Below are 26,806 nucleotides of genomic sequence, written 5' to 3' on the forward strand. Positions count from 1 at the left end.
TATATTTATTCATATCTTGTTACTGTAGAAATTTTAATTTATTTCGAATTTTTTTGCAATGGGTTCATTTGTAAAATCATTCATGTGATCTGAAACAGAAATCTTAGGAGTCTTAAGCCGCTGAAACATAAATCTTAGGAGTCTTAGATTTTCCTTGTAAAATGGCCATGCTAGGATAATTTAGATGCCGAGATCGCATCCATAATCGTATCCCAATTGCAATTGATCCTTGACAATTTGAGTATTTTGAGTATTTAAATTATAGCATGTTATTGGCTCCGAGGTTTACTGTCCACGAAAATCCTGAGAAAATGTGCCAGGCAATAAGGTGCTATAACTTAAGTATTAAATTGCGCAAGAGAAGAGCGAACGATTCCCTTCCATGGATGCGATTCAAGGCTGAAGCTTGCGAACCATAGAGCCTTTGGTATTCCTTAGATGTTTAAGAACCGAAAATCCTTGAAATCTGAAAATCATTAACTTCAACAACTTGAATCAATTTACCTCATGTCTTTCGGAACCGTTGGATTGCGGTTTCCATCGTAGGAACCATTAGAGCCTCATTTAGGAACACTTGTGTCATGTTGTGTCCTAAGTTTTAGGGAGTCCTAGAGTTAGGAGTCCAGTCTCATCACGGGCGTTTGCTATGAATAGCAACCGTGCCATAGATCTAGTTACACTAGTTACCCTCTTTTCTCATAGGACAAGCCTAGTTACCTTGGACGTAGGTTAACCTGCATTAGTCTAAGGGACAACTTGCACTTAGATAGGATCATATAGCATCTTAGATGAAGTCCTAGGATAATAAAATCTTCAACTTGAATTAAATAACTTCTCCTAAAAATGTTGAAACAGTCAATCTAGTCTAGATCGGTGTCCTAGATGAGTTAGGCATAAGTAGCTTAGCTTAGGTGCACCGAACTACGTCGACTCTGATCCCAGTGAGGCTTGGGTACGTAGGCAGCTTGGATGCTTGATGGCATACCAATCACGAGTCGGCTCCACACATAAGTGGGATTTTATACATTAATCCTTAAATTAAAAGTAATTAAATCACTTATGACTTTCCATGAAATTAGAAGTTTAGGAGAACTTTCACTTAGATTGAATTCAAACAAATTAAAAAAATCAAGATACACATTTAGGAATTACATTGAAATTAGATCTTAGGATGCATGTCACATAGTTCGCACATTAATATAGAGTTAAATGAGCCATTTAAAAGAAATTCGAAAGAGTTAACTTTTGGAATTGAAGACCGATTATCGGGCAGAAATAGTGCATGTGGTGGTAACTCCCCATACCTTCCATTCTCGTAACCAGGTAACGAGTCTAGATTTCTGGTCAATTATGGGTCCTAGATCCCTCATCTAGGTAGCGACTCTGTCACTCTCTTTTGCGTGGAATTCGGATTGCCTTAGTGATCCCAAGTTCACGAAAAAGATGAATTAAATCACACCTTGCTAGGCTCGGCGGCTTACCCCTGCCCTTATGGGTACTGGGTTGCACGTTTGTTTGCACCCTATGGCTTGGTTGCTGTCTGCTTGGTTGGGTAATTAAAATCAATAATAAAAAGCACATGTCATTCGCGTGGGTACGAGAGACCAAGAGAGAGCGTGGCGGCTCGCGCCCCACCCCTCTCGCAGGATCGGGTCCCACAGATACATGTGAATCAAACAAGAAAAGCATATGGTATCCAAAGAACATTTTCAAATGATTTAACATTTAAGCATATCCCCTAATCTACTAAGTGTTATAATAGATCAAGTAGGGGGTTTTGGAACCCAAACCATCTTGGATCTATGCAAGTTAGTTCTATAAAATAAATCTTTTCTAATCCAAACATACTTGCAAGATTTCACAAATCTAAATCTACAAGTAGATTTGTGATGTCCTAATCTACCACAATAATCACAATACATATAAGAATGGGTAGAAGGACTAGATGAACAACTACAAGAATGCATAGGTACACAAACATATTTAACACTCATTTCTTGTAGGGATTTGTTTTCCAACTCAAGTTTCTCTTTTTTCAATTTCAACATCTCAACTTTATCTTCTAAGTAGTCAATCTCATGAGATGTATTGGTTCTAAGTTCTTCTTCATCATGTTTTAACGAATTAAAATTTTCAATAAACTCAATGTTTGCCTTTTCTAAATCATTATTTTATTTTTCAAAGGCAATACATCTTTGAATTAAGTCATTATTTTGGTTTATCAAAACTTTGCCAAGTTTACTTAATTTTTCATTACTAGAGATGCTTTCATTAAGATCCAATTTCAATTTTCCAATTTGCTTTTTCAAATCGAAAATTTGAGTTTCAAATTTGTTCTCTTTTGTAAAAGACTTTTGAGAAACATTGTTTTGTCTAAGAATATGATTTTCATTAATAGATACACTTAAAAAATATTTTTCTCATATGAATTTTCAAGTGAAGTTCAAATCTCTTTTGCATTTTTACAAGATGAAATTTTTGTAAAAATATCATTTGTCATTCCACAACACAATGCAATCATAGCTTTAGAATTTAATGAAAATTTTTTAGAACAAAGCTTGTTGCATTTAGGAAAGGTGAAGGATTCATCAATTAAGTCCATGATATCAAAATCTATGGATTTTAGAAATAATGACATTCTAATCTTCCAAGATCCATAGTTATTTCCATCAAAGATGGGGGGAGCTAGATCGGACTGGCCTCTCTCAAAATCTACAGTGGTTGCCATGATCTTTTACTCTTGAAGAAATTTGAAAATCAAAGAACAAAATAGAAAAGCCTTTCAAAATGAGATCTTTGAAAAATCGACAAATCTAGTTGAAATACCAAATTAGATTTTTGAGAAATCAAATTCTAGTAGAAGAGCCGAGGCTGTGATACCAAATGAAATCCAATAGGCAATCCAAGAGGGGGTGAATTGGCCTAATTAAAAAATTTAGGGAATTAATCCCAATTTAAAAACTAATTAATTAATTAATCCAATTAGTAAGTTAAATCAAACAAATCACCCACACTTGTTACGTTGCAAGTAGATGTGGAATTAAAATAAAATGCAAAGTAAAGATCTTACCAACTAAGAGAAGGAGAGAGAAGATGGGAGTGCAAAATATGTAAAGTGGTTCGGGAGATCCCCTACTCCACTCTTCCCAAGTTTGGTCTCCTTGGGGAAATCCACTAAGGATGATCCTCCACTCTTAAGGGGCCGGATCGTGAGCCCTCTTACAATGATTCTCCTCTTTTATCGGGCCGAATCAAAGACCCTCGTACAATTAGTAGAAGAAAAATGATGTTGAATCTCTCTTAGCCTCTTATAGACTTGATGTACAATGATTGCTCTCAAATAGCTCTTCAAAAGAATATTACAAGACACCCTTATCCAACTCTCCAAAAATGAGTACAAGTGAGCTTCGTAGATCTTCCTTTGAGTTGATGAGAAGTGAGGTTTTAGTGTATCTTCTCCAAAGATGATTGCAAGTAAGATTGTGGAGATCTTCTTCTATGAGTTTGCAAGTTTGAAAGCAAGGAAGAAGAGAACTTTTGTAAAATGCTTGGAAATGCCTAAATCACTTGTATAGATCTTTTCCCAAGTTACAAAAGTGTATTAATGATGAAAATAAACTCATATATAAAGCCCCTTAGAGGGTATAACCGTTGGAGGGCAAAATGGGCATTTTCGGGTTTTGAAAATTCAAAATAAAGACAACCTGCAAGTCCCAACGTTCATATTTTTTCCGACGCCAGACGTCTGGTTGCCTCCAGGGATCAACTAGATGATCGGGCAGATCTCTGCCACAAGGTCTGGTTTGCAAGTTCACTTATCAAATGAATGAGTTTTTCTCTGATTTTTTGTACACATTGCTATTAATATTAGGGACGATTATGGACCAAAATTTAGCTCATTTTGAAAACGTTTGGGTCCCTTTTTTATCAACCAGATGATCAGACCAAACTTCTGCCACAAGGTCTGGTCTGCAAGTTTGGCTAGTAAATGAATGAGTTTTCTTCCCGAATTTTGTACATACTAAAGTAGATATGAGAGAAAGGTGTGGACAAAAGTTTGGGTCAATCGGAAAATATTTGGGTCCATTTGTGATAGAAAAGCACATGATCTTAGTTATGGTTTTCAAAGGATGTTAGAATTTTTGCTTTAAAATCATTTTGGAAACTCTTTGAAAACACTTGCAATCTTATTTTGAAGTTGATCTCCTTTCAACTTACTCTTGAATGATCCTCTCGAGTCCAGTGGATGAATGAGCTAGCTTGACCTTCCTTGTCCATGCTTTGACTTTGACCTTCCACTTTAAAGCTCATCTTCAAGTCTTGGTCTCTTGCATAGATCACTCCTTCAAGTTGGTTCAAGCTCCTTGACATTGTATGTGGTTCATCTTCAAGCATAGGCCATGAAATGATGTATGTGCTAGCCGGATTGACCTGTGAATTTTCTGTCTATAGGACAACACTCAAGGCAAACAATTAGCCCATAAAGGACTAATCAATTTGTGTTTATTAATCATCAAAACAAGGTGATTGAGAGAACCCATGAGGACCCTTGGGCTTACAGATGGGAACTGGAATCCCCAAGAAAAGGACGACCTATCTAAGTATTCATGACCCGGGGATGGGCAAAAGAGAGGGAAAAAACACCCATGTCCTAAGGAGGGTTGATATCAGAATCACTTGACATTGGAATGAACACTAGAGTCCGTCGTCTCCCCTCTCTCGAAATAAAAGTATTCATAATCAATGTACATATACCATATGAATCCTCACATTGCTTGTGAGGAGGTGGAGAAGACTAGTACCAATCTAATATCAGATGACCCTGCTACCTGTCTCCACTAATCCTAACTCATCACATCTAATCCTAACTCGTCACATCTAAGAAAGCGGTAAACAATCACATGCACAGCTACAGCTAAGCAGATAAGCAAGTAGATAAGTAAATATGTCATAAAAGAGTAGGGCCTCGAAGGGCCATTACAAGAATGAGAGCCTAAAAAAGCTGCTACAAAAGTTGGGTCTCTAGGGACCATTACAAAAAGAACCAGATGAGATGGCTCAGAAAAAAGAGGAGAGCTCAAGAGGCCCCGTGGCTACCGCCCCGAGATAACTCCGCCTCCAGGACCACTGCGGCATTGGTGGTGACGGGCTCGTCATTGTCAATCGCCGGTGGCTCAGGGAGATTCAGGCCGGTCAAGGTCACGGTCAGATTGGACGCTTTGACCTGCTCGAGACAGTCAAAGAATCCAATCTTGTAGGCCTCACTGGACAAACTGAAAAGTTCGTCCTCCTTTTCTGTACGGCCTCCGCGACGGCCTCTGCAACGGCCGCCATCTGTCTCTCCTTGGCTCTCTCCCTCTGGGCGTTGAGGGCTTCGGCTGCCTTCTGCTTCTGATGGGCCAGCTCCTCTCTAAGCAGCTTCTTCTCCGCCTCTACCCGCCCGATGTTCGTTTGAAGCTCCTCCGCCTCCTTCGCCAACTTCCCATTCTCCGCTTCTGACTTTGTGATCGCCTCAGAGAACTTCTTACTCTTCCCCTGAAGATCATTGAAGTACACTCCAATCTACAGACACAAACAAGCAAGTGTTAACATGGGAAAGCAAAGCAAAAGACGGACAGGAAATGAGCATGCTCATGGGCCATCTTACCTGATAAAGTGAAGAAAATACGGCCTCTTCAGCCGTAGCTGGTGGTTCGTGGAGAACCTGCTGTTTATCTTTGCTGAGGATACACTTGCTCAGGATCTCAGCAGCTACTCGGCTCTCGCCAAGGCCAGTATCATTTTTCTGAACGGCCCAATTGGGCCGAAAAACATTATCTCCCGCCCTCGCTGGGGGAGGACGGGCTCCAGCTCCTGCGGGTGTGCCACCCGACTTTGAAGAACCGGCTCCTTGACCGAAGGCACCAACCAGTTTCACCGAAGTTCTGCCTTTGGGAGGTGGGGGAGGCGCAGTGTCTTGGGTAGGAGCCGGACTCTCCATCTCGGCTGCTTTCCTTTTCTGGCTCTGCTGGGCCACTTGCTGAGCCCCCTGCTGAGCCCTTGGAAAAGCCCCTTGCCTTATTCTCTCGACCGTTGATTGTTGCCGCATCTCTGCAAGTGAACATAAACAGGACAGTTAGAAGCAAAAAGAAAACAAACAGGGAGCTTAAAGCAAAACTAAGACCCAGCCCGACCAAAACCGGTTCCCCTGAGAACTCTCCACAATGAATGAGGCCCCCTCGTTCCACCTCCTCACGCATTAGGGCAAATGTCCTCATATCTTCATGCTCTAGAAGCGGCTTGCGACTTAGTGCCACTGTATCAGGGACATACCATGTTAGAGGAACTGGCCAGGGCTCGCTGGACTCCCTGTCCTCAACGTAGAAGAACCTATTCTTCCACAAGTGTATGGAAGAAGGAATGCCAGTGATTATTTTCAACTCTGAGCACTGGCTAATGTAAATCCAGCCCCCCTCCTTGTGCCTCTTTAAGTGGGCACAAGCGCGGAATAACGGCACAGATAAGTTCCTCTCTAGCCGGCCCTGGACAAGATAGACGAAGCCCGTCAGCAACCTCCACGAGTTCGGGGCAACCTGAGCCGAGGCCAGTCCGTAATATCGAAGCACCGCGGCGAAGAACGGGTGCAAGAGGAACCTGAGTCCAGCCCTCAACGACTCATCGTAGATGCAGACGTCGGAGCTTTCATTGCAGGCCCTATCTCCCTCTGTCGCCTCCCTCAGCCCAAACCTGGGGGGAACGCAGTATCTGTCTCTAATGTCCCTCATCATGGACTCATCAAGATAGTTCTCCTCGACAAGAGCCCGTATGTTGTATTTCGGGTTGGCTTCCATCCGGGCCCTAGCTATGACCTCAACGGCCTGGCCGGGAAGAAACGTTGTGGACGCCTCCGCGGCGTCACTACCAACACTCCCTCCTGCTTGGAGATAACTATCTGTTGGGAGCGGAGTTGTGTTGAGATCAAGAATCACCTCCTCCTTATTCACCTCGCTATTGCTATCTACGATTTCTACTCTAACATTGGGACTTGCCATTACTGGACTAGACTCTGTGCTACTGGAAGAGGACTCTGAACCAGACTCAGAACTAGAACTACTATGGGACATGAAGCAGAAAAAAAAAGGCTGAGAAGAATACCGGGCAGAGTAGAAAGCTCCCAATCCACAAATGCTTAGAACCACGCACTACGCAAGCCGAACTGGCAGAGCAGAGGAGAAGAGGAGAAGGAAAAGTAAGAAGTGAAAAATGAAAGGTAAAAAGCCTCCTTTTATAAGCTTTGCTAAGGCGGTTCGCATTTAATACAAGGCACGCAATTCGAAAGCCACTGTATAAAGGCCGCGTATTTTTCATTAATGACGAACACGCACTTCGAGGTGAAGGCGTAAGCGAATACGCGCGTGTCTCCAAGAAGCTAAGGGCATCCGCTAACGTACTCGTGCATCAGTCCGGCCCAAGCCGGACTGGATATGACGCGTTCCACAAAACGACAAAAGTCAGTCCAGCTTGGCCGGACTGGATATGGCGCGTCCGCTAAACGACAAAAGTCAGTCCGGCCCAAGCCGGACTGGATATGACGCGTTCCGCAAAACGACAAAAGTCAGTCCGGCCCAAGCCGGACTGGATATGGCAGGTCCGCTAAACGACAAAAGTCAGTCCGGCCCAAGCCAGACTAGATATGGCGCGTCCGCTAAACGACAAAAGTCAGTCCGGCCCAATCCGGACTGGATATGACGCGTTCCGCAAAACGACAAAAGTCAGTCCGGCCCAAGCCGGACTGGATATGACGCGTTCGCTAAAACAACAGTCCGGCCCAAGCCGGACTTATTCCATTTCCGGACTCATTTCCAGCAGATTTCCGGACTCATTTCCAACAAATTTCCGGACTCATTTCCAGACTCATTTCCAGCAGATTTCCGGACTCATTTCCGGACTCATTTCCAGCAAATTTTCGGACTCATTTCCGGACCCGTCTCCAGCAAGTTTCCGGACAGACTTCGCCCATTCAGGAATGTAATTCACCACACTTCCCCAAGTCACTACAATGACTTGGAGAACTGGGGGGCAACTGATGGGGTGTAAAAACAGCAGCCTGTAGCAGGCCGACACCTGTCCTGGAGTAGGTGAACTCAAGCCTATCACAGGCCGACACCTGTCCTGGAGTAGGTGAACTCAAGCCTATCACAGGCCGACACCTGTCCTGGAGTAGGTGAACTCAAACCTATCACAGGCCGACACCTGTCCTGGATTAGGTGAACTCAAGCCTATCACAGGTCGACACCTGTCCTGGAGTAGGTGAACTCAAACCTATCACAGGTCTGCACCTGTCCTGGCATAGGTCATCCCACGTCATCGAGTTTCCCTCTATAAAAGGGGGTTCAAAGCTCAAACCAACGGGTAATGCATTTCCTCTCCAAAACTCTTAAACTTGCTCTGCACTCCTGCTCCTAAACTGACTTGAGTGTCGAAGGGCCTGTCCGGAGTAACACCTGGGTTGGTCTTCTGACCTCGTTTGCTTCTGTGCAGAACACAGTTCCTTCATTTCAGTCTAGCTGAACTCAGCTCCCTCACGTCGATTCCTCAGGACTCAACTCATCGGGTCATCCAGCTCAGCTCTTACGCCACTGCCGTACCTGTTACCGATTTTCGGTCTAACAGTGACTCCGAACCCCATTCAAATGAAGACTTCCCTCAGGACTTTGGGAAACCCAAAAATGTCCCCTCCCCGAAGGATGAGGAGGGAAACTGGCAATCTGTTCATAAGAGAAAAGGCAAACACCCGGCGCTAATCCTTCGCCCATCCTCTTCATGTGTTTTGCCTTCTCTCTCCAAGTCTACCCTGAAATTACGATAATTTTAGGGTTGGGCTTGTTTCTTGTGACAGATGGTCTTTTTGTGCTCTCCTAGCTTATTGCTGCATCTTAGCTTGTTCGGATTTATCCTGCTCTGTAGTTCTTGTTTGTTGTTGTTGTGCGTTTGGCACCCCCCCTCGCCCACTCCCCCGCCTCGTCACTTCTAGGGGTTGGCTTTCTTGCTTCATGTTCATCTTTTGCTATTCTAATTAATATATCTGGTCGGGGTCCTGCCTAACCCCACCTTACCCACCTTACCCATCAATAGATCAAAAAAAAGAAAGGGAGAAAGAATCCAAGAAAAAAAACGCGTGGAAGACCAAAAAGACGGTTTCCGGTTTCCAGTTTCCGGTTTCCGGTTTTATCTATTAGGTGAGGAGAATCGAGTGGGGGAAAGCGGTTTTGGGACGGATACATTGCACTTGAGGAGAGAGAGAGGGGATGCCGTAACGTATCTGAAGAGGACAGCTTAAAAGGCAAAACAAAGATGGATGGTTGGAAAGCAAGTTCAGAATTCTCTCCTTTTTTCTCCCGTTGGGGTTCCATTTTTTTTTGCCCTTCTATAGGGTTTGCGATAACGCCGAAGGTCTAAACCTGTGATGCTATCAGCTTGTGAACTTTTGGATCTGATTCAGTTTCTTGTGTTTTTGCTGCTTCTCGCGGTTTTTACTCTCGAACGAGGGTTTTTCATCGGGAAACTGTGTAAATTCAGATTCAAGGGTTTTGATTCAACTATATTTATGCCTGGGCTCGTTAACTATGGCGGTAAGCTTCGGATTTTCGTGTTTTACTTTATTATTTGGGATCTGTATGACGTTTATTAGTTTTGATTTGTGTATTCCATGGTTTCTATTACGGACCTTGTTGATTACGGAGTTTCTCTTGTGAATCGTAACATTTTTGAGGTTGTGGGTTCAGATTGTTGCGTTTCCTGCTTTTTGATTGTGGATTTAGTGATCTGTTTGTAGATCCGTTTGGCTTTCAGGTTTCGGTGATTGTTAGGGTTTCGGATATTAGATCTTCGTGTTCGTGCTTTGATTTGTGAACTCAATGGTTTCTATTATGGATCTTGTTGATTTCCGGCTTTTCTTTGTAGATCGGAACATTTTTAGGTTTTGGATTCGGATTGTTGCGCGTTTTCTGTTTTTTTATTTTGGATTTAGTGATCTGTTTGTAGATCCGTTTGGCTTTCAGGTTTCGGTGATTGTTAGGGTTTCGGATATTAGATCTTTTTGTTCGTGCTTTGATTTGTGAACTCAATGGTTTCTTTTATGGATCTTGTTGATTTCCGGCTTTTCTTTGTAGTTCGGAACATTTTTTAGGTTTTGGATTCAGATTGTTGCGTTTTCTGCTTTTTTTATTTTGGATTTAGTTTTCTGTTTGTAGATCCGTTTGGTTTTCAGTTTTCGGTAATTATTAGGGTTTCAGCTATTAGATCTTCGTGTGCGTGTTTTGAATTTTTGGCATACATGATTTAATTTGTAGATCGGTTCGGATTTTGGGGTTCGCTTGCAGATCTTTTGGTTAGATTCTCATGTGTTGATCGGATTGGATTAGAAGGTTTTGAATTTATGAGGATCCTTGTTTACATATCCTTGTTTTTCAGATTTGGATTTTCTGGTTCTAGGTCTGTGCTTTTGGATCGTTTTGGTTGGTTTGTTTGATGTTTAGGGTTTTGGATCATATCGTCTGTTCCTATTTTTGTAGTTTCAGGGTTCATATCGGAAGTTGTCTGGGTTTTTCTGTATTGAAGAGATTTGTTGTGTTTTGATTTAATTTGTGTGGATCACATCAGTTCTTAGTCTTTTTTGTCACCGTCAGGGAGAGGTTTGCGGCTCTTTTTTGGTTGAGAATTTTATCAAAGTAGGTTAATCTTGTAGGGATTGAGCCTCTAGCTCAATGATGAAGGCTTTGTTCTTCGACTGGAGGTTAGAGGTTTAATCCCATCATGCCTACCAAAAAAAAAGAGGTTGATTTTGTAGATCTGGTCTTTGTGAGTCGAATAGGAGATCCTTTCTACCTTTTGCTGTTGTGGTGATAAGAATTCATAGTATTTCTTTTTACAGATAGTTTCATAAGCCTGTGGGTTGGATCTGAATTTTGTTTTGGATTTTCATTTCAGGTGATGAGGATCTCCTCCCTTCTGGGGCATTATACTCAAATCTTATGGATTCAAGCATCATTTTGTCTCTCGGTCCTCATTTGGATGTTTACTACCCACCTCGCAAGAGATCCCGCATCAGTGCCCCATTTGTTTTCAGAGAGAGGGCTGAGCAAAAGATGCAGTACTCCATTGAAGTTCTTCCTGATGAGTGCCTCTTTGAGATTTTCAGAAGGCTGCCTCGACGCCAAGAGAGGAGTGCTTGTGCCCTTGTTTCCAAGCGCTGGCTTTTGCTTCAGAGTAGCCTTCGCCGGGCTGAAATTTGTAGCAACAAACCGAGTCCTTCTCTGAAACTGTCTGGGCAGGATAACTCTTCAAAAGTTGGGAATGACCATTCTTCAGATTCTAACGGTGGTGGAGAGATAAATTCTGCCATCCATAATGAAAAAGAGGAATTTGAGAACGATGGTGGGTATCTTACCAGGTGCTTGGAGGGAAAGAAAGCAACAGATATTAGACTTGCTGCTATAGCTGTTGGTACTTACAGCCGTGGTGGGCTGGGAAAGCTTCTGATCAGAGGAAGCAATGCCACTCGTGGAGTTACCAATTTTGGCCTCTCTGCAATTGCTCGTGGGTGTCCATCTCTTAGGGTTCTTTCGCTGTGGAACGTCCCTTATATCAGTGATGAAGGGCTATCTGAGATCGCAAATGGGTGCCACAGTTTAGAGAAGCTTGACCTCTGCCAATGCCCTTTGATCTCTGATAAGGGTCTTCTTTCTATTGCAGAAAAGTGCCCAAATTTGACTGATTTAACTATAGACTCTTGCTTCAAGATCGGGAATGAGGGTCTGCAGGCTATTGGCTGCTGCTGCCCTAATCTACGATCTATTTCCATCAAGGATTGCCAGCTTGTAGGGGATCAAGGAGTTGCTAGTTTGGTATCATCAGCCTCCACTGTCCTTACAAAGATAAAGATTCAGGCTATAAACATCACTGATGTATCTCTTGCAGTCATAGGGCATTATGGAAATGCCGTTACTGATCTTTCTCTTATTAGCCTGCAAAACGTGAGTGAGAGGGGTTTCTGGGTCTTGGGCAATGCAGTGGGTTTGCAAAAGCTGAAATCTTTTACAGTAACCTCATGCCATGGTGTAACAGATCTGGGTCTCGAAGCTGTGGGAAAAGGTTGCCCAAACCTTAGGAAGCTCATCCTTCATAGGTGTTCCTTCTTGTCTGACAATGGGCTGAAAGCTTTCAGCAGATTAGCCGTGTCCCTTGAAAGCCTGCATCTAGAGGAATGCAATAGAATCACACAGTGCGGTGTTCTTGGTGCACTTTCGAACTGTGGCACAAAGTTGAAGTCACTTGCTCTGGTAAAATGTTCTGGAATTAGAGCGACAGTTTTGGGTTTGTCTGCACTCACTCCTTGCAAATCTCTCCGTTCCCTCACCATTCGTAACTGCCCTGGGTTTGGTAGTGCTGGCTTAGCCATTGTTGGGAAACTGTGCCCCAATTTACAGACTGTAGACTTCAGTGGACTTTGTGGAGCAACAGATAGTGGGCTCCTCTTGCTGCTTGAGAGTTGTGAATCAGGGCTTATTAATGTCAACCTCGGTGGCTGCATCAATATATCAGACGCAGTGGTGTTGACTATGGCGAGGAAGCATGGAAATACACTTAAACATCTGAGTCTTGATGGTTGCAGGAAGATCACTGACCAGAGTTTGGTTGCTTTGGGAGACAGCTGTTCTTTGCTTATAGACCTTGATATATCAAAGTGCGCTGTCACTGATATGGGTATTGCTGCCCTGGCATGTGCCAAGCAGCTCAACTTGCGGATCCTCTCCCTATCAGGTTGTTCGCTTTTATCAGACAAAAGCATGCCATTTTTGCATAACCTCGGCCAATCGCTGGTCGGGTTGAACCTCCAACATTGCAGTTTAATCAGCAGAAAGGCAGTCGAGTTGCTCGAGGAGCAGTCATGGAGATGTGATATCCTTTTTTGATCTAGGGTAAGGAACTAGATCACGAAGAAAAGGTACAGGAACAAGAAAGGCAGTGAAGAAGATGGGCGACAAATAAAACACTAGTAGTAGAGGCATCTATAGTTTTGCTGGGGTATCATTCCAGTTAGGTTTTTTCAACCCACTTCAGTAATGGGGCTTTTCCTTCTCTCATGGCTTGGTTGTTTTCCAGGGACTTTGGCTTCTCTTCCCATTTTTGCAGGTTTCCTTATTTGGTGAAAACCTGTTTGGTTTTTGGCTCCCATTGATGGGAGCTTCCTTTGATGGCCAAAGTTCTTGAGAATACAGCTACCAAGTTCTGAGTTTGAGGTTATTTCTTTTTTTTCTTTCTCTGTCATGGAGTCTGTAATGTTTGCTTTCCATGTGATTTAGCCTCCTCTTTCACTGGAAGTAATACTGTTGTGTGTCCTTGTGTTTGCTGGTTTTAGAGAGGGGGGTTTCTCCTTTGTTTTGTTGCTTTTGGCAGTTCGTATGGTGCCTGGAGATTCATGGGCTTTGGCAATGGCAGTAGATTCTTTTGAGTCTGCCATGACGACCCTCCGGTTGTTTTTTCTCACCAAGCCCTACTTTTACAGGCTGCTGTAACTGTACTTCGCAACTTCTAAATATGAAATGGATATTGCCATTGTGTTGTGTTCTTGTATGTGAAATATTTCGATTGAATGTGATTTACTTTCTCTATTTCATATGCCTCTCAAGTTACCAAACGCAAGGTAATATACTTTATTGGGCGGATTTGATTCCCCCATAGAAAGCTAGCATGGGCATGTAAAATAGACCAACCATGTCATAGCCTGGGCGGTTAATCAAGGTGGAGGGCCACGGAGACTACACAATATCTTAGATGAAATTCGGGACTTGGTGAGGAGTGTGCGCCCTCATCTTACGCGTCAAAGGAGAACTGCAAATTCCTCTGCCGACACCTTGGCTAAAGAGGGTGCCATCTCCCCTCGATCAATGTAATCTATGTTGAATCTGTGGCATCTATGCAGGCATAGTCCTGCTGTACAGCCATTCTCACACTTGTACCGGGACATCTTGTCTGCCCCCCATTTTCTTTTCAATAAATTTACTGTTAATTTTCAAAAAAAAAAAAAAAAACATACCAACCCTACGAGCACAACTTGGAGGAGCCATTTGCTCGGAGGAACCATTCTTCTCATCGACACATTGGAGATGGATCCTGCCACGAGAGCTGTTTAACCATTGATCATACCCCATTCAATTATGTAAATAAATTTCCTAAAACAGCAAAAACCCTACCCTCATATTTTTAATAAAAAAACCATGATATTGGAGGATTAGGATCATCTGATACGGGAGTTCCTTAATGGGATGGGATAATACTTAACAGGTCTGGTGAGTGAATAGTTTCTGTCAATCCAAGTACCTTAATATAATCAATTTGTAAACTTGAGTTGAATTGAACCTTAGCTACTATCAACCTTACTTTTTGTAAGATCGACTCCGATGCTTAGCGGCCAAAGGAGGAGGAGATGACTAACAAAAGTCCACACATGCTACCAAGGAAGCTTCCCGAAGCATTCCATACGGATTATGTATCGTATAAAAAGACAAGGGAGTCACATTGCACACATTTTCTCACATGCCAAACACGTTGATGGCGCACACAAGAAAACAAGGCAACAATCACACTCAATACAAAATCCAAAACAAACACGGCCTTAGCAATCCCGTGTTTACAAAAGCCACTAATAATTAATTTCCTTTTGCATTTATCCTTCATCCTCTGTTCGTCTTGGATTTTAAGAATTGATCTTGAGTAAAAAACTGACCGTGGGCCTTAAGTTAAAGGAACAAACAGAGGGGGTTTAGTCACTTAGTTGCACTTGACTTTGTGGGACTCCATCGGACTCGGAGTATCGCGTTGGTCGTGCACATGATGTCCCGCTCCCACTCTCAAATGCAGAGTTAGTCGGATGGGGAGTGATTTACTCTAAAGACATCCCTAAAACCCGTACCCCTTATTAAAATCTTCACCAGAAAATCCCCGCTTAAAGCTTGGAACTTGAAATTAGCGGGCAACTACTCTCCTCCAACTCTAGCGACATCCCTAGTGGAACAGCCCTCCCTTCATGAGCAACCCTCATTCCCTCCAAGAGCAGCCCTGAAATACCCTAAATTACCCCTATAACAAAATCCGTCCCTTTCAATAGGGAGAAGGGTGTTTTTGTCCATCCCTAATTAGTGATTAGGGCTGCATTGTAATCAAGTACAAATACTAATATTAGACAAATCCTACAAAAATACACAAAATCCAAGAGAGGCGACTGTCCGGGTGAACCAAAACCGTGTGAGAAGAGGAGTAGAGGCTGGAAATCATGACCAAGGTTGGAAATGTTAGATATAGGTTTGTTTCCTATTCTATTGGAGAGAAAGTAGGAAAGGAAATAATAAAGAGAGAGAGAGAGAGAGAGAGAGAGAGAGAGAGAGAGAGAGGTTGTAGGAGAGAACATAGAAGATAGTGGGAGAATTTTTGGGAAACTTTTTAAACCCAAGTATCACACATTTTGGAGTGTTGGAAACACACCCAAAATGGTATATTGGAATGTCCATAAAGTTTTAAAAAGATCCCTATAATATTAGGTTTCTATCCTGGAAAACCTGGTTGACTAGTTACTATTTTAAAAGGGAAACTATGGAGAAATTTTAGGGAATGTTTTTCCAAAGAAACAACACTTTATATAAGATTAATAGGAGACGGTTTCTGCTGTTGCAGAAGTAAAAATACATGCCCACTATAGATCTGATTTAGTGAAATACAAGTATGACAATCCAAGAGGGGGAGGGGAGTGAATTGGTCAATTATAAATTTTAGGCTTAATTAAGGGAGATTAAAAATTAATCAATTTAATTAAGCACTAATTAGTCTAACCCTAGTTCAAATATGTATATCAATAAAAGCTAGGAATTAGACTTTCTAATCATGCACATTTACTAACCCTTGTTCAAATGGATATTATAATGCAATTAAGGTTTATAACATTTAACTCAAGTGCATTTACTAACCCTTGTTCAATTAAAGCAAAAACATAAGTATGGCTAGAAATTACCAATCACCACACGTCTGAGAGAGAGAGAGAGAAGAGCAAACATCCACAAGGCACAAGATTTATAGTGGTTCGGTCACAACTTGACCTACTCCACTCTTCCAAGTTTACCTCATTGGGATCTCCACTAAAATGATGAAGCCGTACACCCGACTCCTTCATCTCCAAAGGGAACAAACCCTTACTTTTTCATTCTCAAGGACCAAAGCGAAGCCCCTCGCACGAAGCATTGACAAGGGAATCAAACCCTTGCACATGATTCACCTTTCTTCACCGGCCGAATCGGAGACCCTTTTCTTCACCTTTCTTTACGGGCCGAAGAGGAGACTATCACATGAAAAGCAAATAAAAATAAAACTCTCAATGCCTCTTAATAGGCGGATTACAACATTATAAGCTCACATTCACTCCAACAAATAAACAAATAAAAGTCCTGTGGAGTGCCTCTTAATAACATGTAGAAATGGAAGATCAAAGAGGTTTTTAGCTTTTGAAATAAAATGTTGAAGCTCAAAGAGAAATGAGATTTGATCTTTCTCAAATGTTCAAAAAGCTTGTAGAGATAGGTTTTAATCACGTATATATAGTGTATTTGAAAATATGACTATTTGAGGTAAAACTGTAAATTATTGGCTTGAAAAAGTCAAGCAGAAAACGCCCAAACAGCTAGTTTGGTCGACCACGACGGTCGACGGGCTACGGCGGTCGCCTGCCACTATCGGACGCCCTATTCTATTTCAAATTTCTTTCCGTCGCGGTCGATCGGCCACATGGCGGTCGCCCGACGAGGGCTTACTGTTTGGTCAAAAAAATTTAGCTCAAAAACCTATCTCGGTCGACCAACCCACGGCGGTCGCCCGCCCTAGACCAAATTGGATTGTTCTGAAACAGAAGCGCATCTGCGGTTGCCCTGCTTAACCCGGTCAACCGGTCGGATAAAATTCGAGATGGCCTGAATTTCCAGGTTCCATCCCGCGGTCGCCCGGCATAGCCCGGTCGACCGACCCTGAGTGAAATTTCATTTTTACTTTAAAATCGAGGGGCTTTTGGGCTATGGTCTTTGGGCTTAAGTCCAAGGTTTTCAAACACATTTTTGGGTGTGTTGATTGTATTCAAAGATGTAAAATGTTATGTATAAAAACCATATGAAAACCTTTTGAAAGTACATTTAAACATAAAATCAAGAGGACTCCAAATACATTCTAAAAATAAGAACCTTGAGTCTTCTTGGAATGAACTGGCTCATTTGCACTTTCTTAGACTTTTTCGGCTTGGGTGGTGGCTCTTGTGACATCCTCCAATCTTCACTGCAGGTAGTGAAGTGCATGAGATGTCACCAATGGTATGTTCAGCTCCAAGCTCCTTCTTGACACTTGTTTAGGAACTTGTGAGATCTTCATGATAAGCTTCTTTACTTGAGCATCTTCAAATGAGGATGACTCCAATGTAGGTACAAGCTCTTGGTTCCTTTGATCTTTGATCCACAAGTCATGTGTTGTGAAGAGTTGTGTAATGGCGATTATGACATGAAATTCCTGTATACAACACAACACCTCAAAGCAACACATCAGTCCATAAATGCTAATCAATTTAGTTTGCTAGCATCAAAACAAGAAGGTAAGTTAAATGATTAACCCAGGAAAACCCTTAGGCTTACATTTAGATCAGAATACAACCAAGAACAAAAATTGTTCTCCATCCCTTTGTGAAAATCAAAGGATCCCATCGGATCAACTTGCGATGTTCACGAAGAAGAGTTCGTTCGTGATGAGTCGGGGAGTAGATCAAGTGGACGATTTTCTTCGTGTCTTCAACAACTAAGATATGATTATATGTTTATTTTATCACTATCAGATCTCTTAGTCTCTAGAATTCCTGGGCTAAGGCCAAAATTGAAGTATGTTTTATTTTGTTCTATGCGATTTTATTCTGTTGCGCATAGTGATTTTGCCCAAGGGTTTGTAACCCTTTCTAACAAGTGGTATAAGAGCAAACTAGGAAATAGATTAGGAGGCTAACGAACCAAAAATACCTCAACGGATGGATCGTGGGAACCGTGGCATGGCGATGCTCCAGATTGTCTGGCGGATGGTGGCGTAATTCAATTCAACCAAGGAGGGACATTGTTACTAATGTTTCTGATGTATTTATGCTTCATATGATAAGGCATATCAGATCTCACTCATTTGAAAAATTCGCTTTGAGGCCAACAGATTTTCCCTTGTACTGTTGCACATAGTTCACCCTCAATGTGGTAATATGGAATTATAGGGATTCCCTTGTTCTAATAAAGTGGGAGAATCCCTATAATCTAAGATACCATATTGGGTTCATGGATGTGTATGTTTATGGTCCCATGGTTTGGTTTATTTATTTCCATGTGAGGGATAGTAACATGTTTTTTATTCCATGTATGTTTTTACATTTCCATGCGATGGTTATTTTGAAAACATAAACAATGCAATTTTTACACTTCCACAAGAATAACCCTCTTTGATAATATTAAGTTGTAAGATGAGGTTTTAATAAAAAGGATTAAGCCCGTGGTCTTCCATAGCCATCTAACTGTTGACTAGTCTAGGGAATGGGATGGTTATATGCCAAAGCAGAAGCTGATAGTATTTTCTAGATTAGAGTAACCGTTAGATTCATATAAGGATAAGGGGAACATGTGGACATACAGTAGTCATATGCCAAAGCAGAAGCTGTTGTGTATTTGCATGGTTTTCCGAGGCAATGGGTCTAACTTAACCAAGCTAAGGGTATTAATGCCCAAAGGATAGACATACTGCGACGCTTGGAGGCGAAAGATATGTCAGAAGTTATGATAGACTGTAGACACCCAATTTTGTCAAGGTGGAACTAATGATAGGTTGTCGCAAGGAAGAGTCTCATGACGAGTCCCAGATCTCTTGTTATCTTTTTCTCTATCTCTCTCTAGGTTATTGAAACAGGAAAGATTTCTCGAAAATAAATTTATCCCAGAATTGCAACAAAGCCCGTCCTTACACGGCACCCGCCTTTTACGGCACAACCAAAAAGCTCGTTTCCACACGGCATTTCAACCAAGAAGTTAATTTTGAGTAAAAACATACATTTTTACCCAAAAATACTTCATGCCCCGAAAGCTTGTGATATTAGACTCATTGCAATCTCCACGGAATGAGGAATCTAACGGATCTGATCGCGTGCAATTTGGAGTCGAAACGAAAGAATTACGGCCCGTCAAAACTCTCAAAAAATCCCCCACAAAGGACAAAATTTATGAAATTCTAAATCTTATCGACCTGACACTGACGGCCAGGTTGTTAGAGTAGGTGCCCTAAAACCCAGTATATTTCGCATATTAATCAACAAAAGGTTCTTTTCATGACAATTAATGAGTAACTATAAGTTAAATATGTATGACATGCTACTTGTTATTGACACGTATTTGTCCTTAGGTAGCAAAGTAGGAAACCCATTGTAGACACTTCCATTTTGCTACGCTTTGAAAAGCGAGAGATTCGGAAGTTTCATCGAGTCTTGAGTCGGTCTTCCGCATTAGATTATGTATTCTTGTATTTTTTTAAGGAGTTTTGAAGTTGATTCGCAATCCTAAAAGTCTCTAGGGGTTCCATTGGCCTCCGGAAGATGAAAATTCAAGTTTCCGATCAAGTAAGAAAACCTGCTATTTTTGGAATTTATCAGGGTTTTCCCTATTTTTCATCAATTTTTGCACTACATGGGTATTTTGGTCATTTTCAGTGTGTCCCATTTGACCCCCAAGTTGTGTATGAGAAATATTGAGTGATTCCATGAATTTTTAAAAACCTTCTAAATTTAGAACTTCTCAGGGTTTCACTTGATTTGGAAATTTTGTGAGACGAGGGCATTGTGGGCATTTTCAAGGGATTCCAAGTGATCCTGTTGGATGTCACCCACTAAAAGGAGCCAACTTAAAAACTTTCTATTTTAGAAGTTTGACCATGAAGACTTTCTATTTTTAACTTTCTCCTTCAAGAGCAATTCGGTTTGATGGCATTTTGGTCACTTTTTGATATATGTTGATCAAACGAGGTCATTTGGGCAAAAAATATTTTCCCAACGGGTGAATGAGGTTAGACCATGTGTGTAGGACCCACCATGTGCATCACATGGTGTGGGTCCACCATTATAAATTTCGAATTATTCTTTGAAATAGGTTGGATTTCATAAAAGATGAGAAAGATAAAAGAGTTAATATGGTCAAGTTACTAAAACGGCCATAACATTTTAATAACTAGTTCAAATAATTCGTACTTGTACTTGTTGGAAACGTCTCGAGAAGCGCTATAACTTTCTAGTTTACAACTTCTCGTGATTCTTCCATGAAACAAGTAAAAAATAAACTTTAAAATCAGGCAATGCCTTTTGGATGAGAATTCCAGCCCACATGACAAACCTAGGGTGTGTACTCAATTTGAACATCATCTATTCTTTCTTATCATGATATTCTTGAAATAATATCTCTATAATTTCATGATAAGATTCTTTAGGAAAAAAAACGGGGCTTATCATGCTATGCTTTGACTTGATTGTGTATCTTTCATGATAAGCATAAAATTAACTTTACATATTATTGATGTTAAATGGGTCATAAGGTTTATAATACGCTTATTGCTTATTTTTGTATATTGTGTTATAACTTGCTAATCCACTGTGGACCCCTATCAGAGAGAGGCGGGGGACAAGCCCCCACGAGAAAGTCTCTCTGGAATCATCCACGTGAAGGAGAGCTCTACCAAGGAACTTGAAATAGTCAAGAGGGGGGGTGAATTGAATTTAACTCAAAATTAGGCCTTTTGAAAATTACCTATGAACCCTAATTGGAATTTTCTTCACTTAGTTAAATATTTGGTTAGTGTAAATAATTAGAAACAAAAAGGAAATGTCAAACCAAAAGTTAATAATGGAAATGCAAGACAAGAAAGAACACACTGATGTATAGTGGTTCGGGCAAAGCCCTACTCCACTCTTCTTAAGATCGTCCTTAAGGATTTCCACTATTGAAGACCTCCACGATGCCCGGCTCCGAGGCGGTTACACTTCCAAGGGATATTAAATGAGGATGCCCTTACACCTTTACAAAGACTCTCCTTCTCCGCGGAGTTCTAAGCGGTTGCTCTCTAGGGAATTAAAATAAGGAATGCCCTAGCCACCTATACAAGGAATGAAGATTGAATAGCTTGGCTTCTTCTTGAAAGCTTGATGCTCTTTGTAGATCCTTGATTGCTCTTCAATGATGGTTGCAAGTGAAAGCTCTAAAATCCCAACTCAAATAGATTTGCAAGTTGCAAGGCAAATTTGGGGAAAACAAAAATCTCAAGCAATAATAGGTTGCAAGTTTTCTTTGATGCTCAAGGATGTTTTCAAATGATCAAGAGAGTGAGAAAAACTTCTCTACATATTGTATTTATAGCCTCTCCAAAGAATATGACCGTTTGGGGGTGGAAATATCAAAATACAAGAATTAATTCAAATCCCAACGGCTATATTCTGAGCTGTCGCAGGGTTCTCGGAGTTCCGAGAATCATTCTCGGAGTTCCGAGAAATATTCTCGGAGTTCCGAGACAACGGCCAGAAGAAATAAAATTTCTACTGGACCATTTCTCGGAGTTCCGAGAAATTTTCTCGGAGTTCCGAGAAATTTTCTCGGAGTTCCGAGAAATTTTCTCGGAGTTCCGAGAAAATGTCCAGACGCTACTGGACCATTTCTCGGAGTTCCGAGGGAACTCTTGGAGTTCCGAGCTCGGAGCTCCGAGAAAAATCTCGGAGTTCCGAGAAGCCTAAAAATCCGCAGTTTTTTATTTTTATTGCTTGTTTGATTTTTAGCTTTTGGAACTCAACTCCTATGGTTATTTTGGAATGTTTATGAGGGTCCCAACATGTTGGTCCACCACATAACCATTCACTAATCCATTTTAAGTTCTTAAGTGTTCTTTGAAAAATAAATTGAAAACACTTTGAAAACGTTTTGCCTTGACTTGAAAATCTAAAGAGAAAGGATGTACAATGATACCTATGCAATCTTCGATCCCTCTTTAGCTTTGGTCTTCAAATGATCTTCCATCTTTGGATGCTTGCTTGAGTGATGATGTGAGCTACACTTAGCTCCTTTGGCTCTTGTTTGGTACACCTTTAAGCATGACCAAGTTGAGTGTTGGTTTCTTCAACGATCAATCCTATCTTAAACACAACACTTCAAAGCAAATTGATTAGTATTCAAAAAACACAATCAATTATGTTTAGAATCATCAAAACAAGATAGGAGAGTAGACCCTTGGGTTTACAGAACTCTCAAAAGAAGTGCCTCTCACAGCATGAGTGGCGATAAAAGGTGAGATACCTCTCGATTCGGGGACTAGCCCAGATTCGAGATGCACCTTAAACAAAGAAGAGTCGCGATCCAAGGAACTGGGCCCTAGATCCCATACTATACTCTGTTGCAATGGATAACCAGAGATATAAAGAAAGGTTCGTGCCTGGTTATGAATTTGGAAGGTCCGAAGAGCATCTCGTCCGCCCAAGTGCAAGCACCTGCTCTCTTATGCCATTTATTATTGATTTTGAAGAGTTTTGAGCGAAAGTCATGTGAAATGGGAACATATATCTCCGAGAAGACGTCTACCTAATCATGCATATCTCAGAGAAGAATAATAAACACACAAAATAAATGAAAGAAGTGTCACCTAAGAGTAGCTAGATTTTGAGTGACAAGCCTAAATGATGTCTAAGTTCTGGTGTGCAAACACATGCATGCTACAGCTAAAGTATATGATCTTTACATGAAAGTAAGAAAACACAGCAAAATACACAACATAATTCAACCCTATACACGACTCGGCAAGACGAATCCTAAAACTCTAATGCAATACTTGACTCGGACCAGAATGGCCATCCACCCTGGCTGCTCTACGTATCCCGGCCTCGGGAAGAATCAGAATCAACGTAGTTCGATAACCTATTCTAAACTACGATGCCTAACCATCTAGAACCGCTATCCTAGACTCGATCCACTAGACTCGACTGATTTTTACAGCTTTTTTTGGGCAATTGCTTAAGGTCATGTGAATTGTAATTTTTAGGACTCTCTATATGCCCTAACTAATGCAAGTTGGTTAGCCTTAAGTTAATGCAGGTGGGCCCTACATCCTATGTGTAACTAGGCTGTGCATCCTAAAGAAAATCATGGGTTGACTATATGCTTCCTAGTCTAGCCATCGGTTCGACTAAATGTCTAACCGACTAGGACTCGAGGCCTCCTAACTCTAGGGACACTCACACGACAAGACACGCAAAGCATCAACACAAACAAAACAGACTCCTAACTCTAAAACACCCCAAATATCTAGGACAGACTCCTAACTCTAGGAGAAGATCTTTTTGAAAAATAAGTTTTGAAGAATTTTTGTATTTTTGGAAGATTTGAAATACTTATTTTGAAAGGTCTGGCTGCACTTGGGATGTGAATCCCAAGCTGCACTACGTACCCTATGAAAATAGATCAAGCCAACGTAGTTCGGAACAGACTTTCCTAACTACTCTCAAAATGACTCAAGACTTTTGAGATTTGTTTGGATTTTGAAATGTTTTCAGATGTTTTTTACTCTAAGAGGACAGCATCCTATCATCATAAGGGTAAAACAGACTCCTGATATCCTGCAAAGGTTGGACAACATCCTATGCTTTGCGGGGGAATTGGACAGAATCATAGCTTTGCAAGGGTTGGACAGCATCCCATACCTCGTAAGAATTGGATAAAATCACATGACTTGATGAGAGGTTTGACAGACTCCTAACCCCTATGATGATAGGACAGACTCCTGAAAGACTGACTCTCTGGCTGAGGACAGACTCCTATGCTAAAAGACTGGCTCCGAAACTAGTAACTCTAAGAGGGAGGTGCTAATGAGACAAGGCATGTCTCTTAGAAGAAAATGAGACAAAAAAGGGCGTTAGTGAGACTGGGCAAGTCTCCTAGAAGAGAGAACACTATGACCAAAGAGACAAAGCCTGTCTCCAAAAGATGGATGACTTTTCTATCGAGACAAAGCTTGTCTCCTAAAAGGGTTTGATTTTTCTATTGAGACATAACTTGTCTTTCTAAATGGCGAGCTCTACATTGCCCTTGCAATGAATGGAAAATCCGAATGTCTTAAGGGATACACATCTAAAAGACTGTGCCAGTCTTCTAAATAAAACAGGGGAGTGCTACTTGGAGTAGGTATAAGACTTACTCCAGTACACAAATATGACCTAATAGGTATAAAATCTCAAAAATCTAAAAAGGGACATGGAGAATCAAAAGGTCTTGAATACATTGATTACATTAAGAAAAATAAAAGGCATTATCATAAGTTCAAAAAGAAATCTAAGCAATGATTTACTTTATATCTGAGAAGATAAACTAAATGTCCAACTCTTTTTTAGGTCATAGAGAAAACATTTCAAATAAAACTTCACATAGACATAAATAAATAGGGAATAATCATATCCCATTCGTATCAAACTAAACAATTATCAGTAAAACAATTAAATTAATTCTATGTTCTGATGAATTGGCATTAGTAAACAAGTAGTGTAAGCCAAACCATAGTAGTGTTAATTTTATCAAGTGAATGTCACATGAATCAACAGAAACTCCTTATTCCATATTAATATCATATCTGTTCTTTTAATCATTAGGGAATTTCATTATAACATTAAACCTTCTTGATTTAAACCAACTTAATAATGCAAACAAATTTTATTCATGTCCACATTTAAAGATATGTGTTCTGGAGATTTAAAAAAAAAGAATAGAAACATGTGAACCTGTAATTATATAAATATCCAAACATAAACACAATCACAATTAAAATTTGAGTATTTTCTTGATGGGAAGATATGTCTTAAACTATTACAACTAATTGGACTGATCGGTTTCTGAGGAACATACAAATCAGACCACACATTTGTAGGAAATAACTATAAAGATTCATTTATATTGTGGAAATCACAGGTCAAATAGAAAAGAAAATAATCTATAAGACACATCAGACCTATTATCCAACGCCTATTAATAAAAATGTCCATATTATGGAGCAAAGTTACTTCAAAGATTAAATATCCTTGCTTAGATATTCATTATTAGAAAGCTTTAATGTTCACAGTCAAACTAAGATATGGTGAAGGCTGCCAAAATCAATGGGATGGTGGCTAATACAAGGTGAAAAAGGGCTATAAATATCAAATACATGAGGGCTTATTATAGTGATAGAAACAGAGAGGAATAACACAATTCAAGGATCTTACTGTACATAAGAAACTGAGCCACAATGAAATGACTTGGAAACATGCAATTGAAACCATTAGCACACACACACTATCTTATCTAGATGAAATTCCAAGCCTAGTCTATTTCCCTTTGATTTCTTACAGCTTTCAATATCATAGTGATTCATGACAGATGCAAAGAATTTGTACAATTACTCCAAATGTAATAACACCAACACCAAATAAACCTGTCAAAGCATCTTAACATTCAAAAGATGGGATTGCTAAAAATCTAAACCTGAAAATAAACTGAATCTGTTTGGTAAAAAAAAATCTACAATGCCCCTTTATAAATTGACAATGACTGCCATTGAATGAAACTCTTAATTCTTACATTAGCCTAACAATGTAAACAGAACACAACCTTTAAGCACAAAAATATTGTCCATTAATGCAAAACTGGAATAGAGCTCAAATGTGAAGAATTATTAGATGACAGCTCCTTATTATATGCATCATGAAATTTAATATAAAAGATAATACTTAGGGAAATATTGCCAACACATGAAAAACAACTACTTCATCACTCAAACTCTTATGATATATACTCTGAAACAAAGACAAAAACGAGCTAATCTCCAAAATTGAAGTGCCTGCAAAGTTAAATTTTAAGGTAAAATTGATTCCAGTTGCATGTAAATACGAGTTCCAAGTAATACATCCCCACTATAGTCTAAAACCACTTGACATACTTATGACATTTTGCATAATAACACTGACAGACACAATTTAACTCCTGAGGATTCAAGATCTGGTTCAAACACTCCTACGAAAGCTGAGTTACATAAAAAAGAAAAAACAATCACTACGAAAGCTGAGTTACCTCTTCTTCCCCTCCTTTTTGCAGCCACCATTAAATCCGACCTCCCTACCCAAATCAACCACCCTTACCACCACAAAACCCATTTCATTTTAACCTCTCCCATTTTTGATCTTTTATAAACCCATTTCACCACCTACCTCCACCCTCAGCCACCTCTGCAGATTTCCTTCTTCCCCTTCTCAGCCGTTCCACCTCCTACCACCATCTTTTTCAACCTTCATTGTTTCCCTCTATTCTAGAACCCAGCCATAAAACCCATTCCCTCCATTGTGCTGCGGAAGAAAAAAGGGGGGAGAAGAGAATGGTGGTTCCTTGGGCGAAGCAGAAGAATCGCAGGGAGAAGAGAATAGATAGAATAGGAAAGAAGAGAGTGGAACAGCTGAGGGGAGACTGGCAGTGCTGCAAGTGCGGGTTCTACAATTTCAAGAGAAGGGTTGAGTGTTGGCAATGCGGGAAGATCTGGTCGTCGTATGACTGCAATGTCGATACGAGTCCGACAAAACCAAAGACCAACGCATTGAATGCATCAAGTAGTGGGAGTATCGAAGGGATTGATAAGCCTGAGTCTGGCAGTAGGAAATCTCCTTTGAATATTGTCTTTGGCG

The 26,806-nt window shown here is 40.8% G+C and overlaps 2 protein-coding genes across 2 annotated transcripts; one reads left to right on the forward strand and one right to left on the reverse strand.

Moving 5' to 3' along the window:
* Positions 1-5,007: 5,007 nt before the first annotated feature.
* LOC143847288 (uncharacterized) lies at positions 5,008-6,298 on the reverse strand. Its single transcript, XM_077356072.1, has 2 exons — positions 5,648-6,298; positions 5,008-5,562 (listed from the first exon to the last, which is right to left on the reverse strand). Exons 1-2 carry the CDS (start codon positions 6,086-6,088, stop codon positions 5,206-5,208), a joined length of 798 nt encoding a protein of 265 aa, XP_077212187.1. The 5' UTR covers positions 6,089-6,298; the 3' UTR covers positions 5,008-5,205.
* A 2,914-nt stretch (positions 6,299-9,212) lies between these two features.
* On the forward strand, positions 9,213-13,614 carry LOC143893081 (EIN3-binding F-box protein 1-like). The gene is made up of 2 exons (XM_077398033.1): positions 9,213-9,611; positions 10,969-13,614. Exons 1-2 carry the CDS (start codon positions 9,446-9,448, stop codon positions 12,951-12,953), a joined length of 2,151 nt encoding a protein of 716 aa, XP_077254148.1. The 5' UTR covers positions 9,213-9,445; the 3' UTR covers positions 12,954-13,614.
* Positions 13,615-26,806: the final 13,192 nt, after the last annotated feature.

The sequence above is a fragment of the Tasmannia lanceolata genome, unplaced genomic scaffold (assembly GCF_043159265.1).
Source record: "Tasmannia lanceolata isolate RefF3 unplaced genomic scaffold, GAP_Taslan_0.1 ptg000015l, whole genome shotgun sequence".
NCBI lineage: Eukaryota > Viridiplantae > Streptophyta > Magnoliopsida > Canellales > Winteraceae > Tasmannia > Tasmannia lanceolata.

Excerpts from the sequence above, each read along its gene's own strand:
- LOC143847288 (XM_077356072.1), bottom strand. The coding sequence starts at position 6,088 with ATGCGGCAACAATCAACGGTCGAGAGAATAAGGCAAGGGGCTTTTCCA. Across the intron at positions 5,563-5,647 it reads TATTTTCTTCACTTTATCAG|ATTGGAGTGTACTTCAATGA; the intron begins GTAAGATGGCCC and ends TTGTGTCTGTAG.
- LOC143893081 (XM_077398033.1), top strand. The coding sequence starts at position 9,446 with ATGCTATCAGCTTGTGAACTTTTGGATCTGATTCAGTTTCTTGTGTTT. Across the intron at positions 9,612-10,968 it reads TGGGCTCGTTAACTATGGCG|GTGATGAGGATCTCCTCCCT; the intron begins GTAAGCTTCGGA and ends TTTTCATTTCAG.